An 18,947-nucleotide genomic window follows, 5' to 3' on the forward strand; every position below is an offset into this window, starting at 1 on the left:
GGCCCCAAAGCATGCCCAGGTTGCCAAGACAACCGGATGGGATGCTTCATTTGGGAGTGGGGAGGATGGAGGAGGAACAAGCATGCAGGCACCAAAGGGCTCTTCTTAAAAATCTTCCCCAGGGACCACCTAACCTCTTTGTAGCCCTGAGTCAGTCTATTGCAACAAGTTTCAACCTTTTCCATCTCATGGCACACTGTCAAGGCACTAAAATTGTCGAGGCACACCATCAGGTTTTTGATAATTGCCAAGGCACACCATGCTGCCAATGGGGGGCTCACATCCCCATTGGCCCTACTAATAAAAGACTTTCCCCCAAATTCCTGTGGCACACCTGTGGACCACTCACGGCACACCAATGTGCCATGGCACAGTGGTTGAAAATGGCTGGTCTACTGAGTAACAAACACAATACATTAAACCAGCAGTTCCCAAGGTGTTGGTCTAGGACCTACCAGTGGATCATGGCCCAATTGTTGGTGGTTCATGAAACTGACAGGGTAGATTAGACTGTGCCTCAAAGGTTAAACAAGCTGCTACTTCTGGGTGGGTGGGTGGGGCCGCGTAGCACTGCTGCCCAATCACCATTATAGCCACACCACTTGGCATTTATAAGTCAAGCCAGGGTCTCTAAAAAGATTCTGCATCAGTCTGCATTCCATATGATCTACCACGGAGCTATGGCCTCTTCAAAATATACAAACTTCCTCTTACTAAGTCTTGTCTAGGATCTGAACTCTTACTGGTAAGAGGCTCAGGGAGGACAGGTGGGCTTTTTTCAGCATGTGAAAAGCCAACTGGACACCACCTCAAGTACCACTGGTTGAGAAACACTGACCTAGACCAACAAGCCATGTTGGAGAGTAGTGTAGCTAGAGGGGAGGCAAAACGGTATGTACTGTAGGCACTGCAATGCGCAATGTAAGCTTCCCCTCCCACTTTCCACCTGAGCTCTTCCACGCAGCGACGGCAGTGCGCAGGACCTTGCTGAACCAAACGGCGTCTCCTCTGCACTGCCATCGCTGCTCGGAATGGCTCCGACAGCAAGTGGGAGGGGCATGCCGCACACCTGTAGTGTTTACTCTTTTGCCCCCCCCCCCCAGCTAACTATTTCCGCAACAGTACCCTGCGAGGGGAAAAAAAAGATGACACCTGCAGGAAGACAGACACAGGCTGCAATCCTAACCACACTTTCCTCAGAGTAAGCCCCATTGAACGAAACAGGACTTACTTCTGTGTAGACCTGATTAGGATTGTGCCCTAAATAAAATACCGTTCTTATTTGCTCAAATATCTGTAGAGGGCATCCCAATCCCTGTTCCTGATAATAGGATTCCTGATAAAAGCACAGATGCAGTCATGTGCACCACGTGTGAATTGCAGGCCCTCATGTAAGTATTTGTTCATTCAGTATCTAAAAATAGGGCCTTTTCATGTTCAAATAACATGATTTACGGGTTCCATAAACAGTTATTTTAGCAAAAACATTTAGGACTTTTAGGGGGTTTGTTTTGCAAGAGACATATAAACTGTGGCCAAAGACTAGATGTACAACAACACTCCCTTTCGGAATGTTCCTTGGATGTCACATTTTGAAAGGGTGCTCATTTCCACTTGGTGAATCAGTCTCATTCACATACGCTTGTGAGGAAATTGAAGGCCTTAAAGCACAGCCTTAAGGTACTGAATCACTTCATGTTGTGCCAGAAATGAAGGGGATATTCATCAGAGTGTACACTCAGAGTAATTCCCCAGTACACTTTTTACAGAATCATAGTGTTGGAAGGAATCTTGGAGGTCATCTAGTCCGACCCCTGTTCAGAGTGCATGACTACAGCATCCCTGACAGGTGGCCATCCAATAAGGGAGTGCACAATTACACAAGGCAGACCGTTCCAGAGCTGGATAGTTAAGAAACTCTTCCTTAATATACGGTGATCAGAAGTGGACATAATATTACAAATGAGGTCTGACTAGTGCAGAATAGAGAAGATCTTTTAATTCTTATAAGCTGGACTATGCTTCTAACATCTAACGTAGCCCTGAAATTCATTTTTATTTTGCAACCACATCATGTTTGGCTTGTAGTTCTCTACGACACCCAGGTTTCTGTCGCCTCATCTAGGTTGTCAAGACAGAGCCTTGTGGCACCATTCAGTGCCTCCCTCCAGGTTGCTGCTGAGCAATGTCATAGTACTCGATAGGAGTGGTTGTTGAATCAGCTCTGAATCCACCTAACAGTAGTACCACCTAGCCCATATTTACTATTTTATCCACAAGGATTCCAGGGAGGCTTTAAGCCCAATCCTAAGGGAATGAGCATACCGCTGGAGCTGGGTGTTGTAAACATGCCCTAAAGCATGTTTGCAACACCTGGGGAAGAGGGAGCATCAGTGCTGGGCCTCACCGATTGGAGGATGCAGGCAAAGAGCAACTGGGGATGTGTAGCACTGCCAGGCAGTGGTACGGCTTATCGGGGTGGGGGGAGCATTCCTGAACAGGAGGAGAGTGAATGGAGAGCAAAACAAGGGGGAGGGACTTACTTGAGAGGGGGCCTCCACCAGATCCTATGCCCTGCATTGGGCTAAAAAACCCAACACAGGGCCTCTCAAGTCTGCACCAGCAAAATAGCTGGCACAGACTTGAATAGTCCCATTGTAGGCCCTGGGGCTTTCCTGAGGGGAAGCGGACGAAAGTCCTCTTACCTCAAAGAGACCTCTGGTAGCCTCCTTGGTCCCACTGGATGCAGCAGTAGTTATTTCAGTGCCATTTTGGTGCCATTTCACTAACCGGTAGAACCAGGGAGGATAGGATTGGGCTGCATGTCAAACACTTTGCTTAAATCTAGGCATGCCATGTCCATGATGCTCCCATAGTCTTCCAGACTAATACTCCATCAAGCTCTTTTCTAGAAGAATACAGACTGGCACTAGGCATCATTGCACACAATGAGTTGAGCTGTATTTGTTAGGCTCAACAGGAACAAAACCAGTTTTTAAGGATACCAAAAGAAACAATTTGGCAGGAATCCAACATTTTTGATAAGACACAGTTTTCCAGGTTGGTTCAATAATAGATGGCTCTTGACAATGTGCTGAACGGGCAAAAGATTCTCTTGTGCATTTCCACTCAATGTGTGAATTAAACATCTGTTCAATAATTCACATTAAGTACTTGAAAGGACTAGAAGTCTTGATCCTCAATCTGTTGAGCTGGCAAATAAACATCCCACATCAGCTGGGTACAACTGCTGCACTCAAGTAAAAATATCACCTGCAATTTTACACTGGCATCATGTACAGGTGTTGTATGTGGCAAAGGTATAGAGTCTGGTGGAGAATGGGTGGGTACTGAGGACTGAATGAGATGGTACTGCTACTAGATACAGTATTCTAAAGTAATTTGAGTCATTTTGGAAAGACAGGTGCAGTGGTGTAGCTAGAGGGGGTGCAAAACACCGAGTTTCGCAGGGAGCCTCATTGCTTGCACACCACAGTGAGGCTCCCTGCGAAACTTGATGCTTTGCACCACCTCTAGCTACGCTGCTGCACAGGAGACATGTTAATAAATGGGATAGCTAGCACATGATGCATAGCATCATCAACACCCCAGTCTTCAACACCCTACTCTCCCTTGCATAGGCAATGAAAGCCACAATCAAAGCTATGTATATCTAGAGGGCCAGGGTGCCTCTAACAGAAATAAATTTAAAAATAGTCCCTTGCCTGGTCAAGGGTCACATGTGGCACGTAACTCTTTCAGACACTAAGCAAGGAAAGGTTAACAAAATTAGAGCCCAATCCTATGCATGTCTACTCAGAACTAAGTCCCATTATATTCAATTGGGCTTACTCCCAGATAAGTGGGGATAGAATGGCAGTCTTAGGCTGTGATCCTATCCACACTTTCCTGGGAGTAAGCCGTACAGAACATAATGAAAACTACTTCTGATTAGACATGCATAGGATTGCACTGCCTGATTTTGTTTTCTTTAAAGTCACAAGAATAAAAAGAATGGACACAATCCATTGTTGTCTAGTTGCTATCTAGAGTAAACTATTCTATTATTAAGCCCTTTCTGCCCAACGTTGCATATATGCAACAGGGACCAAATGTGTATACTTGTGGGCCGGGCAAAAAAGTTTTGCAAGTAGGTAATGAACTTATATGCGTCATATAATTGGTTCATCGAGTTCAGTGCTATCATCTCTGATTGGCAGTGGATCTCCAAGGGCTTAGGCAGTACATCTTTCCCAAACTTACTATCTGTCATATTTCAATGGAATGTGCCAGGAAGGGACCTGAACCTAGAGCCATCAGTGTGCAGACATACATTCTACCACCAAACACATAACATTTTACTTTGCGGGGCAGGGAAGGGGGGAAGCAAACGCAGCCCCACCAAATGCCTTCTGTGGAAGGTCCATTTTATTCAATGGACACCATTTAAGGAAAGCAGAGCTATGCAGGAGTCAGGAAAGCAGAGCTATGCACAATGTAGACCCTGCATTTGGACCATTTAACACTTTAGACCAGGGGTGCCCAAACTCTGGCCCGGGGGCCACTTGCGGCCCTCAGGGGGCTCCCAATCCGGTCCTCAGGGAGCTTCCAGTCTCCAATGAGCCTCTGGCCCTCTGGAGACTTGCTGGAGCCCACGCTGGCCCGACGCAACTGCTCTCAGCATGAGGACGACTGTTTGACTGCCCTCCTGAGCTGTGGGACAAGGGCTCCCTCCACTACTTGCTGTTTCACGTCTGTGATGCCGCAGAGGCAGCAAAGGAAAGGTCGACCTTGCTTTGTGCAAGGCCTTTTATAGGCCTTGAGCTACTGCAAGACTTTCATTTATTCATATAAGTTCAATCTCTAAAAAATTCATTTATGTAAAATTTACTCAAATTTTAAATGTAAATTAATTCATTTTTCCCCGGCCCCCAACACAGTGTCAGAGAGATGATGTGGCCCTCCTGCCAAAATGTTTGGACACCCCTGCTTTAGACAACAGCATTCCTGGTTTTGCCACTGAGTATACACTTAGCAAGGACTTCCACCCAGTCTCTACTCCCTCTCATACACACCTGTCTGATATCTGAGTTTGCAAACACACATTTGTATTCACAATTTACATTTTAAGGTGCACACACCTTTGGTATACACCTCAAATCATAATGTTTTAAATGCTCCTTGTTTTGGATTTTGCTTTTCAAAGGTAACAAGGTTGTCACTAGGAAATAAGACATTTCTTTTAAGTGCAGCTTTTAACCTGTACAAGTTCGCTCAGCATAATACCTAAGTACAAATCTAATCTGGGAGGACAAATTTAAGGAAGCTGTTAGAAGGATTAAAAAGAAGGTAATTAGCAAGGGGGAAGTTGAAAGCACTTCTAGGGTACTGGAAGGAAAGAAGAGACAAGGACTTGTAGGCAGATAAAGGTTTTCATAACAAAAAAATTGAAAAATTGATTATGCTTCTAAATTTGTGAGTTGGTATCTGCCTTGGGTTATCTGTGGCAAGAAAGGCAGAATACAAATCTATACTGGGGGGGGGGAATAAAAAAAATTAATGTAGCCATGGGGAATGGGACTGCTAATCTGATTGCAGCAACAGCTCTGAGGAAGGGGGTGTTTAACCCTTTCTCTACCAATATGTTCTAGATTAAAATACCCCTTGCTTCACATTGCTGTTTGCCCTGCAAAGAGAAAACTTGAAATTAACAACAGTGTGGGAGACAACTTTGACTGGCCCGGAGAAAAGACGTAAACATCCCTCCCAAGCCACCCCAGTGTGGCTGTATAGCTCAAACCCGAAAATGTGGTTGCATTTTATTAAAATAAACACAGATCAATTGCGCAGCATGTTTCTTGGCCCCTAAGTGTAGCTGCATCTGAAAAAACAAAACAAAATCACCCCTCGTTCCTCTTGTCGCTCCTTTTCTTCTTATATTTTTCCTGTTCTCTCTGATCAGTCTTCCTTTATCTAACTCATCTAACCATTTTACTGATCCTGATTGCTTTATTAGACAATCGATTTAGATTTCTTTCATGCATCCTAGACGATCAATTTAGATTTCTTTCATGGATCCTACGCAGGTACTGTACTCAGAATTTGCAGCCAAGGTACTCCAAATCATTTGAGGCATGGCAGGAGATGAGACTTCATTTTGTCTTGAACTGCTGCTGTCCAGCCAGCATACCTAAGGGGGAGAAACTACTCTCATGTCTTACTTCAGATAACATGGATTCATCTCTGGGGTAGCAGTTATAACATTTGAAGTTACTCCAGGAACATCCCTATTCACAATTTTAAACTGCATGTAAAGATGCACAAAAACATTTGTCCAAAATGTCATGTGCGAGCATTAACATGATGCACTAATAAGCAGTCCTTGTGGGTGGCAGATGCTAGAGGGGCACAAACTTTTTTGCCTCCAGTTTCATCTCTCTGTATTTTATTTGAAAAAAAGCACTTTAAAAAAAGTTCCATCCAAGGTTAGATGAGTGTCATCATAACTTTTTTCTTCAGGTGTACAAGTTTCTAAAGTCAGTGCTGAGTACTAGTATATGTGTCAACTATAAATGTCTTGACTCTTTTGCAAGATGACTCTGAACTCCCCACCATTATTAAGCTACACATGTGCTGTCACTGTCCAATGACATCCCTGGACGCGATGTCAAAACACAAGTGGGAAAATGTTATAGCAGAAGTGGACTTAAGCCATTTCTGTCCAATGTTGCATATATGCAACATGGATCAAATGTGTACACCTGCGGGCTGGGCTGAAATGGGTTAATATGCTCTTACCTGATCCACTATCATTCTCTCTTACTGTTCATTCAACCAGACGGTTGAGGACTTCATATATCTGAAAAAGTAGTCTTCTGCAATCCATGAAAACATCTGTTGAAATAAATGTTAGGGCCCCATCCTATCCAGGTTTCCAGAACCAATGCAGCCCCAAAGTAAGGAAGCAAACATTCCTTCCCCTTGAGAAGGCATCCATGACTGCCCCTCCATTGCAGGATGCAGTGCATGCCCCATTGGCACAGCTGCATCAGAGCTGGAAAGTTGGATAGCATCGTGCCCTGCGTCTTTCAGATGCTACAAGACTCTTCCTTGCTTGGGCCACCACCAACTAAACAGCTACCTCTACACAGTTTAGTACGCAGGGGAATATTCAAAAATAACAACCTCATCTGCCTTTTGAAATAGTTCATTCCACCACTTCGGGATTATACCACCTCATTCTGCTGCAACTCTAGGTAAACCAGAATCTTATACACACCTGAATCAGTTTAATCCTGTTTTAGTTAATATGATATGGGTGAACAGTAAAGTAGGAGGCAATCACACCCTACAGTTCAGAAAAAAAACAATGACAAATGTTTGTCATCTCTGGCATAGCCTTTGTCCTGGAAGTCTTTTTAAAACTCATGAAGGGCGCATGCACAAGATAACACTGTTTATACTTACACTTGATCTAGTATAATTGTCAAACCCTGGTTTCATATTCAGAATTACCAATACAGCACAGAGTAAAATTTCCACACTAACATGGATGTGCATTGAAGGAGGTAACGGGCTCTCTCTTTTACTATGCTTCAATCCTATACAACACACAACAGGTGAAACAAGAGTGAAAGGTGAGGACAGGAGGAGAAGGGGAAAAAACACAGGGGTGGTGGGGGGAGAGAGAATTTGCCCACATTGCAAATGCTGTACAGGAGTCCACTGGTCTTTGATCAGAGAGGCATAACGTCCCATTATGCAGGCTGATGGATCGCGAAAACACGTCCATGTACACTACTCAGTGCTTTTGCCACTCTTGATTTTGAGTAGAAGAATGAACTTGAAGTATGTTGAAGAGAAATGAATCTGCACAGAATGATCTTGAGTGTGGAGCTCATAACATTTAGCCACAGGGCAAGAAGACTGACTCGACTGAAGGCAACTCCACCGGGAGTCCATCTGTTTGTGTCCATCTGTGACACCTCATGGATTAATAGGGCTTGTTTTTGTTCTTCAGTGCATTACAGCACAACCCAAGCATTGGCAGGAGCCAGGGAACACCTTGCAGGAATTCTGGGTGATGTCACACTTGATTTTTTTGGTAGTCCAGTCACTTACAAATCCTGCAGCTCAGGGAAAGATGTCCAAACTCCTCTTTCTGCAATGTGTCCTCTTAGCTGTGGGTCCTCTGGAGGCCAAAGTGAATGTAGCACAGCAGCTACCCTAATTCTCTCCTCAGGGTCTTTCCCAGCCCTGCCTGTAGATGCCAGGGATCAGCCAGGGCAGTGGCACAGCTAGAGGGGGTGCAAAGCACAAATTCTTACAGGGAAGCTCACTGCAGTGTGCAAGGGGTCCCCCAACCCTTCAGAGCCATTCCAGGCAGTGGGAGCAAAACGGAGGTGTATGTCTCGCTCTGAAGGGGAGGGTGAGGGCTCCCTTGCATGCTGCGGTGAGGCTCCCTGCAAGACTTAGTGCTTTGCACCCCCTTTAGCTATGCCACTGGGCCCAGGACCTCTTGTATGCGTTCTGGCACTTAAAGCAACAGCCCCCCCACTCCAAGAACATCCTCAGCTTGTCTGCTTTGCAGCATGGAGAGGACAACCCTCCTCTGCATGCACACGGAGGCCAGAGACAGTCAGTGGGACTTGCCCCCCACACAGCGCACTCACTCTTGTCGCCTGATGAGCCGGAATCACACAGCCTGCTGGGTTCGTTCTCGCAGCCTTGGTCTGAGCTTGTGCAGGTGCGCTGATCAGCGTCCAGCCGCCCTTCTCTTCATGCCCTTGGACTTGGGAGGCATCCCGGGAAAAGGCTGACATTTGCTTCCCTGACCCCAGATGTTAGAGCAGCCTTTTTCAACCACTGTGCCGAGGCACATTGGTGTGCCGCGAATGGTCTCCAGGTGTGCCACAGGAATTTGGGAGAGATTTATTTATTAGTAGGGCCATTGGGGGATGTGAGCTCCGCACCAGCAGTGTGGGGTGCCTTGTCAATTGTCAAAAGACTGATTTTAGCGCCTTGTCAGTGTGCCATGAGATGAAAAGGGTTGAAAATCACTGTGTTAGAGGGTCGCTCTGCATGGAAGGGATCTTCCCAGCACCCCCACCCCCCAAGACTCCCAGGACGTTACAAACAGCACCTTGTGGGCAAACACAAGTCAACCCAGGGTGAGCTCCAGGGGGTGGTGGGGCGAAGGGGAGAGGGGCCAGCAAGGCTCAGGCGTCCTATGGAAGCCTCTCTTGCTAAATGGGTGGGGGGACCCGGGCTGGGCAGTCAGTGGGGGTAGAGGGGGAAAAAAATACTCTGCACATGCTCAGAGGGCGGTGCTCCAACGCAAGAGTGACTTACCAGCCCCAAAGTCCAGCAGCAGCAGGTGCAGAAGAAAAGGAGGGGGAGACGCTCCATCCGGCCAAGGGAACGGGGCGCGCACTCACTGGGCTATCCGGGGCGAGGGCGACGCGGGCGGCAGAGCTGCTCCCGCAGTCGCATAAGGTCCGTCCCGGGCTGAGCTGCGCGCTGCTCCGCCCGGCGCGCACGTGGGTCGTGCCGGCTGCTCCTGCCGCCGCCGCCTTCCAGCCCAGACTGGCTCCCAGACCCTCCCGCTCCTGTGCTGCCGGACGGCTGGGGCTCCTCCTCTCGGCCACCCCCCCCAGCTGCTGACAAAGGCTGCCAAGAGCCGACACCTCCCGGGGGGGGGGGGCGTTCAAAGCATTCCTAGCCAGTGGCGTAGCGAGAGGGGGGCAAAGCACTAGTTCTGGCAGGGAGCCTCACCGCAGAGCGCAAGGGAGTCCTGCCCCTCCAGAGCCAGGCGTTTTGCTCCCCCCTCCTGGAATGGCTCCGAAGGGGAGGGGCCCCTTGCACGCTGCGGTGCGACTCCCTGCCAGACTCAGTGCTTTGCCCCCCTCTAGCTACGCCACTGATCCTAGCAGAGCTTCTTGTGTGGCAAACAGCATGTTTATGTGTCTATGAGCCCAATCCTATGCATGTCTACTCAGACGTAAGTCCCATTATAGTCAATGGGTCTTACTCCCAGGTAAGTGTAGATAGGATTGTGGCCTATGCCACCTATATTGCTCTGCATAAAACAAAGCGTGTGTGTGTGTGTGTGTGTGTACACACACACACACACACACAGAATCTACCTACCTACCTACCTACCTATCAACTTACAGCAGTGGTTCTCAAACTTTTAGTACCGGGACCCACTTTTTAGAATGAGAATGTCAGGACCCACTGGAAGTGACCAGAACTGACATCATCAAGCAGGAAAATTTTCAACAATCCTAGGCTGCAATCCTACCCACAACCAGAAGTAAGTCCCACTTACTATCATTGTTAAAAGTATATACATAGTAGCCTGTTAAAAGTGCATGTCTCCAAATGCAGTCACATACCACGGTAGTATCAAGTCTAATATATTAAAAATAAAATATTGAAATGAATGGGGACCCACCTGAACTTGGCTCCCAACCCACCTAGTGGGTCCTGACCCAGAGTTTGAGAAACGCTGATATATAGGGTGACCAGATGTCAAAACAGCAAAAGAGGACAAAGCAGCCCAAAATGTAGGACATTAAGAAAAATATAGGGCATGACAAAATAAAAGCTAAATACACTGGTATACTGATTTCATGTGGTTAATTTAAATGCTATATTATTATGAAATTTAAAACTATATTCAATATAATTTATTACATATAAGTTATTGATTACAGGAAGCTATGCACTGCCTGCACAAACCAAAGGTTGGCAACCTTCAGTCTCGAAAGACTATGGTATAAGCCTACAGCACCAACTCTGGAGTAAAGGAGGACATTTAAGTGCTTTTCCAGGACACCAGGCTAAAAAAGAGGATATGTTCTGGAAAAAGAGGATATCTGGTCATCCTGTCTATATATAAAATCTGCTTTCATGGCCTAGAGCAGGGGCCAGTAGGAGTTTGATCCCGATCTACTAGCAGAACTTTTTGGAAGCAGAAATAGACCAGGGTTACCAGCTCCCAGTAGTGTAACAATAACAAAAACATACAAAAAGGCTTTCCAGAAAGGCTGCTAAAATGGAGAAAGCTGGGGTGGGGGGATGTAGCTTTTTAAAACAATCAATTTTATTAGATCAAGAAACACACAGATTGCTCACCATGAATGGAGAGCTCATTCTGGTTCTGGAAGCAAACCCCAAGTGCTCACAGCAGGTGCCCTTGCTTCTTTAGGCTAAGACTGAATGTCTGCCCCCTATCCCTCAAGCAGTGTTTTGCACTCAGCTCTTGCTGGGAGAGGGGGTGTCTCTGGATTCCATTAAGAAAACCAAGAAACAAAGTAGATTCTACAAGCCTGAAGTCTGTTGTCCACACCTGGGTAGAGTACTGGACTTGGGTCAGGAAAACTGCCATTGAAAAGACTCCTAGAGAACTGGGCAAGCCAACACCTCTCAGCCTAATCTACCTTGCAGGATAATTGTGTTACTTCCAGTGGAATAACCTCATCATACACACTGACCGGAGCAGTTTGAAGGAAGGACAGCATACAAATGAGATGAATGCATGATTTTTCCAGTAATTATTTTATTGAATGTAAAACCCAGGTAAGTGTGCATGTGATTGCAGCCTTTATTCTGGAGTTTGCTTTCAGTGCTAGTTCTTAATCCCGATCCACAAGAAATAATAATGAAGTACAGTAGTGCCTCCAAGAATCTTCTGATTGCTTTTCCATCACCACTGCCAATGTACTCCGCCCTAAGAACTATTATGGTGCAGTTAGCCCATTTTTGCCCAGTCCACAGGTGTACACATTTTATCCCTGTTGGTATATGCAACGTTGGGCAGAAATGGTTTAAAGCAGTGGTTCTCAAACTGGTGGGTCACGACCCACCAGCTTGTGTAATGATGCCCGATCCCTTTAAGGGGCAGGGGGAAAGCAGCAAAGTGATCCCCAGGATTGCGCCCCTGCGGGGGAGGGGGGCTATTCCTTAACAAACCATACATGCTCCTAGGGTCCAGGGTGTGGGGAGCCCTGCAGAACGCATGCAGGGCTTCCTGCGGCTTGTAAACAGTGAAAGTTCCAAGCAGAAGTTCCACTTCTGGTTTAATCAGGCTTGGAACTTTCACTGCACAATCTTGGGGATCGCTTTGCTGCCCCTGCCCCCATAAAGACTTACCCTGGGAGTAAATCTCCCAGGAAGTTTGAGAACCACTGGTTTAAAGTGTTGGGCTATGATCAGAAACAGTGGTGACCATGATTGTGACATGAAGACATGTATGTCATTCTGGGGTTTGGATCACCTGGCTTGGAGCAGAACATGAAACTTGTACCCCTCCCCAAGGTGAGGACACCAGAAGCCTTAGGGGGAATAGTTGTCAAGTCAGATGTCTCATACCCAAGTTACTGAACAAATGAATGAACAAGCTGTCAAGAGAAGTCTACTCAAAGGGAACAATGAGTGTCACGTAAAGAGAAATGTGATTTGTGCAAGGCTTATGTGTTTTAAATCTCCCCTCTTCTTTTCTTCTGGTGTTCAAGTTTACACTATTACATCAGTTAATTGAATGGAAGTGTTTTGAGGCGGAGGGAGTCTGGCATGGATTGCAGTTTCTTTCTCCAGTTCCTTAGTCATAGGAGATGACTCTGCTTCTTGGGACTCTTGCCAGAGAGCAGAGAAGAATAATGCACCTTGAATGTGGAGAGATTGCCAGGTTAGTACTATGCTGAAGGTCAGAGCCCCCTTTCTTTCCTGTATCCCTCTCCAGGCCCACATTGTCCCTACTACAGTCATAATCTGTTGAATAACCTCTCATATGGAGTACCTTAAGGATGGGCAGAGGGCAAATAGGAGGGTGCACTGGGTTACTGGCAGTGCTTTTTATTTTAAATGCATGCAACATGCGTACATGGGCAAATAAAAATGTGTACAGGGATCCTGAGTGGTAGTCAATGATACCACTGTATAATTTGGCAGGCAAAGGGAAATGGAGGCAAGGATGAAAGGTGCAAAAAGTATTTATTTTAGTGCTCAAGAAGAAAGATTCAGAACTGGAGTCTCACTGGATGAACTCACTCATGCTTTAAGCTAGGCAGGGGGATTCAACCGCCAACATGCACACACTATGGATCCCTGGGGAAGTGCTTAGAAGGAAGAGAAATGAGGATTGGGAGGAGAGAGGAACTCCTTAGAAGGAGAAGCAGTGGCATCACTAGGATTGGCGTCATCCCATGCAGTGGGTAGGGCAATAAGAACATAAGAACATAAGAACAGTCCCACTGGATCAGGCCATAGGCCCATCTAGTCCAGGTTCCTGTATCTCACAGCGGCCCACCAAATGCCCCAGGGAGCACACCAGATAACAAGAGACCTGCAAGGCTTCCTGGGAATTGTAGTTAAGAACATAAGAACAGCCCCACTGGATCAGACCATAGGCCCATCTAGTCCAGCTTCCTGTATCTCACAGCGGCCCACCAAATGCCCCAGGGAGCACACCAGATAACAAGAGACCTCATCCTGGTGCCCTCCCTTGCATCTGGCATTCTGACATAACCCATTTCTAAAATCAGGAGGTTGCGCATACACATCATGGCTTGTACCCCATAATGGATTTTTCCTCCAGAAACTTGTCCAATCCCCTTTTAAAGGTGTCTAGGCTAGACGCCAGCACCACATCCTGTGGCAAGGAGTTCCACAGACCGACCACACGCTGAGTAAAGAAATATTTCCTTTTGTCTGTCCTAACCCGCCCAACACTCAATTTTAGTAGATGCCCCCTGGTTCTGGTATTATGTGAGAGTGTAAAGAGCATCTCCCTATCCACTCTGTCCATCCCCTGCATAATTTTGTATGTCTCAATCATGTCCCCCCTCAGGCGTCTCTTTTCTAGGCTGAAGAGGCCCAAACGCCATAGCCTTTCCTCATAAGGAAGGTGCCCCAGCCCCGTAATCATCTTAGTCGCTCTCTTTTGCACCTTTTCCATTTCCACTATGTCTTTTTTGAGATGCAGCGACCAGAACTGGACACAATACTCCAGGTGTGGCCTTACCATAGATTTGTACAACGGCATTATAATACTAGCCGTTTTGTTCTCAATACCCTTCCTAATGATCCCAAGTATAGAATTGGCCTTCTTCACTGCTGCCGCACATTGGGTCGACACTTTCATCGACCTGTCCACCACCACCCCAAGATCTCTCTCCTGATCTGTCACAGACAGCTCAGAACCCATCAGCCTATATCTAAAGTTTTGATTTTTTGCCCCAATGTGCATGGCTTTACACTTACTGACATTGAAGCGCAACTGCCATTTTGCTGCCCATTCTGCCAGTCTGGAGAGATCCTTCTGGAGCTCCTCACAATCACTTCTGGTCTTTACCACTCGGAAAAGTTTGGTGTCATCTGCAAACTTAGCCACTTCACTGCTCAACCCTGTCTCCAGGTCATTTATGAAGAGGTTGAAAAGCACTGGTCCCAGGACAGATCCTTGGGGCACACTGCTTTTCACCTCTCTCCATTGTGAAAATTGCCCATTGACACCCACTCTCTGCTTCCTGGCCTCCAACCAGTTCTCAATCCATGAGAGGACCTGTCCTCTAATTCCCTGACTGTGGAGTTTTTTCAGTAGCCTTTGGTGGTGGTGGGCATGGTGATGTACCATCACCCCACCCTCACTGGTTTTTTGGCTATACCTTTTGATAGAACACAGATATTTCAATGTGATTTGTTTCATTGCATCCTGCATGAAATTACACATTGATCGATATGTAACATGATGGGATTATTCCTCCAAATTCTGATTTTAGTGATTTTGAAAACTTGTAGAGTCTCACTCACACACATACACCCCTGTGTCAACTTACTAACACCTTATTGCAGCAGTTCTCAGACTTTTAGCACTGGGACCCACTTTTAAGAATGACAATCTGTCCAGGACCCATTGAAAGTGACATCATGGCCAGAAGTGACATCATCAAGCAAATTAAAATAAATAATTAAATTAAAATAAAATATATAATTAAATAAGGGGGAGCCAGTCCTGTTCCACCAAGTGAATCTACTCTGAAGTAAGTCCTATTGTGGTCAAAGTGTGGGGAAAATGTGGGTAGAATTGCAGCCTGTGAGCCCAATCCTATGCATGTCTACTCTGAAGTAAGTCCCATAGTGGTCAATGGGGCTTACTCTCAGGAAAGTGTGGGTAGGATCGCAGGCTGTGAGCCCAATCCTATGCATGTCTACTCTGAAGTAAGTCCCATAGGGTCAATGGGGCTTACTCTGTAGTCTGCCTGCAATAACACCCCCCCAAAAAGAATCAGTGAGATTTCCAGCCTTCCCCAGTGCCCAGCTTAAAGTTCTTCTGTTTCAGGCATATCAAGATAAAGAACCTCCTGGCTTTGCAAGTGCAAAATAGAAAACTTTCCCCTTACCAGTTGAAGCCTCTTTTCTTTGTCCTTTTCAGTGGGGGGGAGGGGGGAGGCTGCCTTCTGGAGCATCTGTTGCACTCCAACTCCATCAGATCGGGACCCTTCTGGTGGCCTCACATTCCCCTTTGCCTGGCCTGACCAAAAGGCAAGGCACGTCTGCCTACTCGCGAGTAATCGCGACCATGTGGCTTAGTTTGTTTTCCATATAGCTCAATAGACTGCAGGAGGGAGGGAAGGACTTCCTTCTCAGGTGTTTTGGGGGCTGCATTCATTGAATTAGGACCATTCTGACGTCCTTGGAGTCCTCTTTCCAACGCAAGTTTGCCTACTCGTGAGTAAATGTGGCCAGGCAGGGATCGCCTTCTCCCTTTTGTGTTTTTGGGGGTTGCACTCATTGGATCGGGACCATTCTGGATTCCTCTCAGCCTGCCCTTTCTGACGGACTATGGCAAGTACGCCTACTCGCGAGTAAACACACGATACGGCTCACTTTCACTTTCCATAGGGCTCCATTCATTTTTTCTTTCCGGTTTTTTGGCCATGACTTTTGAAGGAAAGGAGCGATTTCAATTCTGTTTTTTGCATTGCATTCCGCTGGGAATTCCACATCCAACGGTGTATGGCATGATGGGGTAACTCCTAATGCCGTGATTTTAGCGCATCATCCCGGTGCAGCCCGCACCCCCCTAGCGACACCACTGGGTAGCATTAGGGAAGAGTGCCCAGGAAGGAGGTAACTCCTAAAGCCACGATTTTAGCGCATCATTCCCCCCAGGGCGTGTCACCCCCCAGCGCGTCACCTGGTACGACCTGCAGCCCCCGGACCCCCCTACCAACGCCACTGGGTGACACAGTCCTACAAAACATGATCTGTAAAGGGAAACTTATGTAGCTACAAATATATGAATCTGTCTTGTACTGAGAATGAGCATTGGTGTATCTACCCCAGTTCTGTATAATCTGACTGGCAGAGCTCTCCAGAGTCTCATAAAGCAGGTCTTTCTCATCACCTACTAGTGTAGCCTAACTGGAGATGCTAGGGATTGAAATCAGGGATGTTCTGCATGCTAAGCATGTGGTCTGCAAGTAACTCCCATAATATTTTCAATACTGAATTAACTTACAAAAATGGAAATTAAGATCTTATAACCCACCAAGGACCACTGTGTTCATTTGTATCCCAGCAACTAGGAGGAAAGAACAGAAAAAAAAGAACGTTATCAGTGATTCCACCAGACAAGGAGTGTATCATAAATAAAAGCAACAGATCTTAAAAAGTTATGCTGTAATTATTTGAAGATACAGAGTAAGGGCGCGTCGTCGTCCCCTTGCGCGTCACCCGGTGCAGCCTGCACCCCCTAGTGGTGAGGTGAAGGGGCAGAGCGAAGAGGGGGAAAACATGGGGAAGGGAGAAGGTGCACAGGGAGATTGGTGGTGGTGGTGGTGCGGGTTCCCAGATGAACCAGGAGGAAGGAAACAAGGGTTTGGGGTGGGGTGTAGGGACAGAGAAAAAGAATGGGAAGTTTTGGAGATTAGTGGGGAAGAATCAGAGTTGTTGCTAAAGGCTGCAGGGCTTGGGACAGTTCTAGGTTTCAGGTTCTACTTTCAAGGAGGAGGTGCTGGCAGCGGCAGTGTTCCAGTGTTCTGGCTGTTTCCTGTTCCTTCTCCTTTTAAGGCTTTTGAGAACCTCCAAAGGAGAAGGAATGGGGTGGCGGACCACTGGGCAGCTGAAACACAAGGGGGTGGCAGCAGCTCCGAAATCCAGCCACTTCTGCTCCTTCAGTGGTTCTCTCCTTCTAGTGGCACCCAGGGCACATGCCCTAGCTGCCACACCGTAGATGCACTGCTGGGAAGAAGGGAGAAGAGTCCAGTAGTTCTCACCACAGTGGAAGACGGTGGCCAAGAAGTAACCTGAACCCAGGGCAGAAGGCAAGGGGTGAGTCTAGATAGGCCAAGAAAGCATTTTACCCACTTGTGGAGGGGGGTGAGCTAATCTCTCCTACCATTGGTAACTGATGGCACTAAAAGGAGAGCACAACTGGACTGGGAGATTCTCCTCATTCTCAGAGTCCTTGATGGACTGGGCCACAGCAGTTTGTTTGGGATGGAGATCTGAAGCTGATCTTGGGTTTCCAACAAAAATGGTGAAAAACAGACTAAAAACATGTGCACTGCACAGCAGTCAGTTATACAGAAGAAAGCAACAAACAAAGCATGCAGTCAACGAAACCAAGACAAGGAATGATAGAGGCAAGTTGGTGGGTCTTTGGTGAGCCTGGGCTGTTGACCAAGGTTACTGTCCCTATCTTGTTCTGCGAGACTTGAGAGCACTGTGTTGCGGGAGCCACGGTGGCAAGAGCCCGGCCAAACAAATCTTCCTGTGTAAAATGAGGTCTCGAAGAGGGCTAGAAAAAAGTGCCCTTGTGTGCAATTTGGCAGCAGCCTGGAGACATCAAATTTGCTGACCCAGCAGGGCTTGGAGAAAGTAGGCTCCATTTGAATTCCGGAGCTGTGAAAGCTCCATTTGAATTTAACAAGTAAGCCAAATATGGATCAATGAACTGCATGGATTATTTAAAGAAGGGAAGGCTGATGATATGGTTGCATCAAAAAGTGTGGTCTTCCTGGCCTGCAGATCTGTGGCCTTTCGTCATTAGTCCAGCAAATAAACTGGTCTGGCCCACCCTCTTCTGGCTTTCCCTGGCTGGAATGGCTCCAAAGGGGGGGAGGGGCCCGTGAGACTCGCTGCAAAACTTAGTGCTTTGCACCCTTTTAGCTATGCCATGGTTTCTAGCAGAGCTTCTCATGTAGATATAAAAACACACAGTTTGCAACACAGTATATATTGTTCTGCATAAAACAAAGTGTTCCCCTGGGGGCTGGGGATAAGAATAGGCCCTCAGTTTGGCTGTACTTGTCGTAAGAGGCGACTAAACAGCCACCGGGTAGATGGGACTCGTCAGCCTGGGAAGGCAGCTCATCTGAGAGAAGGAAAACTCTGATCCCAAACCTCCACTGCCTTGTGGCTACATCCAGTTATGGAAAAGGCTTCAGGAGTCAACCTCGAGGCAAAATCTGGAGCTGGAGTCCCTGAGGCAGTTCATGGTTGAACACAGTCACGTTCTGGCAACTCCTGCGACGCCGCTGGAACCAACCATATTGGCCTCTGCCTTTCCATTGGACCATTTCAGCGACGTGGAGAGGGGGGATTTGCTGCATGGGTAACGGTCTATCCTCCATATCTACTCTACCCAGGCTTTGTGCACTGGAGAGGACACTGTTCCAGAACCACCATTCAGAGTGTGACACCATAGTCTTCCGAGACTGAAGGATGCCAACAATAAAACAAAGTGTTTATATATACAGAAAAAATATGTTAAAAAATCTGCTTTCATGGCACAGAGCAGGCACTCAGCACCATATATACGTATGTGAATGAATGTCTCTTGCGCACCTGGAAATAAACAGCATTAAAATATTGACCAGGTTAACAGCACAAACAGTATTTCCTTTCCAATCAGTTTCCAGCTATGAATGTGTGAAGCA

At 46.9% G+C, this 18,947-nt stretch overlaps 1 protein-coding gene across 1 annotated transcript in view; it reads right to left on the minus strand.

Moving 5' to 3' along the window:
• The window catches only part of VIPR2 (vasoactive intestinal peptide receptor 2), a 61,176-nt gene extending 51,609 nt beyond the window's left edge, over positions 1 to 9,567 (minus strand). Inside the window, exon 1 of the mRNA XM_066627120.1 lies at positions 9,352 to 9,567. Within this exon, the coding sequence (XP_066483217.1) occupies positions 9,352 to 9,408 (57 nt within the window). The 5' untranslated portion in view covers positions 9,409 to 9,567. The remainder of the gene's footprint in view (positions 1 to 9,351) is intronic.
• Between the last annotated feature and the right edge of the window lie 9,380 nt (positions 9,568 to 18,947).

Source organism: Tiliqua scincoides, chromosome 5 (genome assembly GCF_035046505.1).
Source record: "Tiliqua scincoides isolate rTilSci1 chromosome 5, rTilSci1.hap2, whole genome shotgun sequence".
Taxonomy (NCBI): Eukaryota; Metazoa; Chordata; class Lepidosauria; order Squamata; family Scincidae; genus Tiliqua; species Tiliqua scincoides.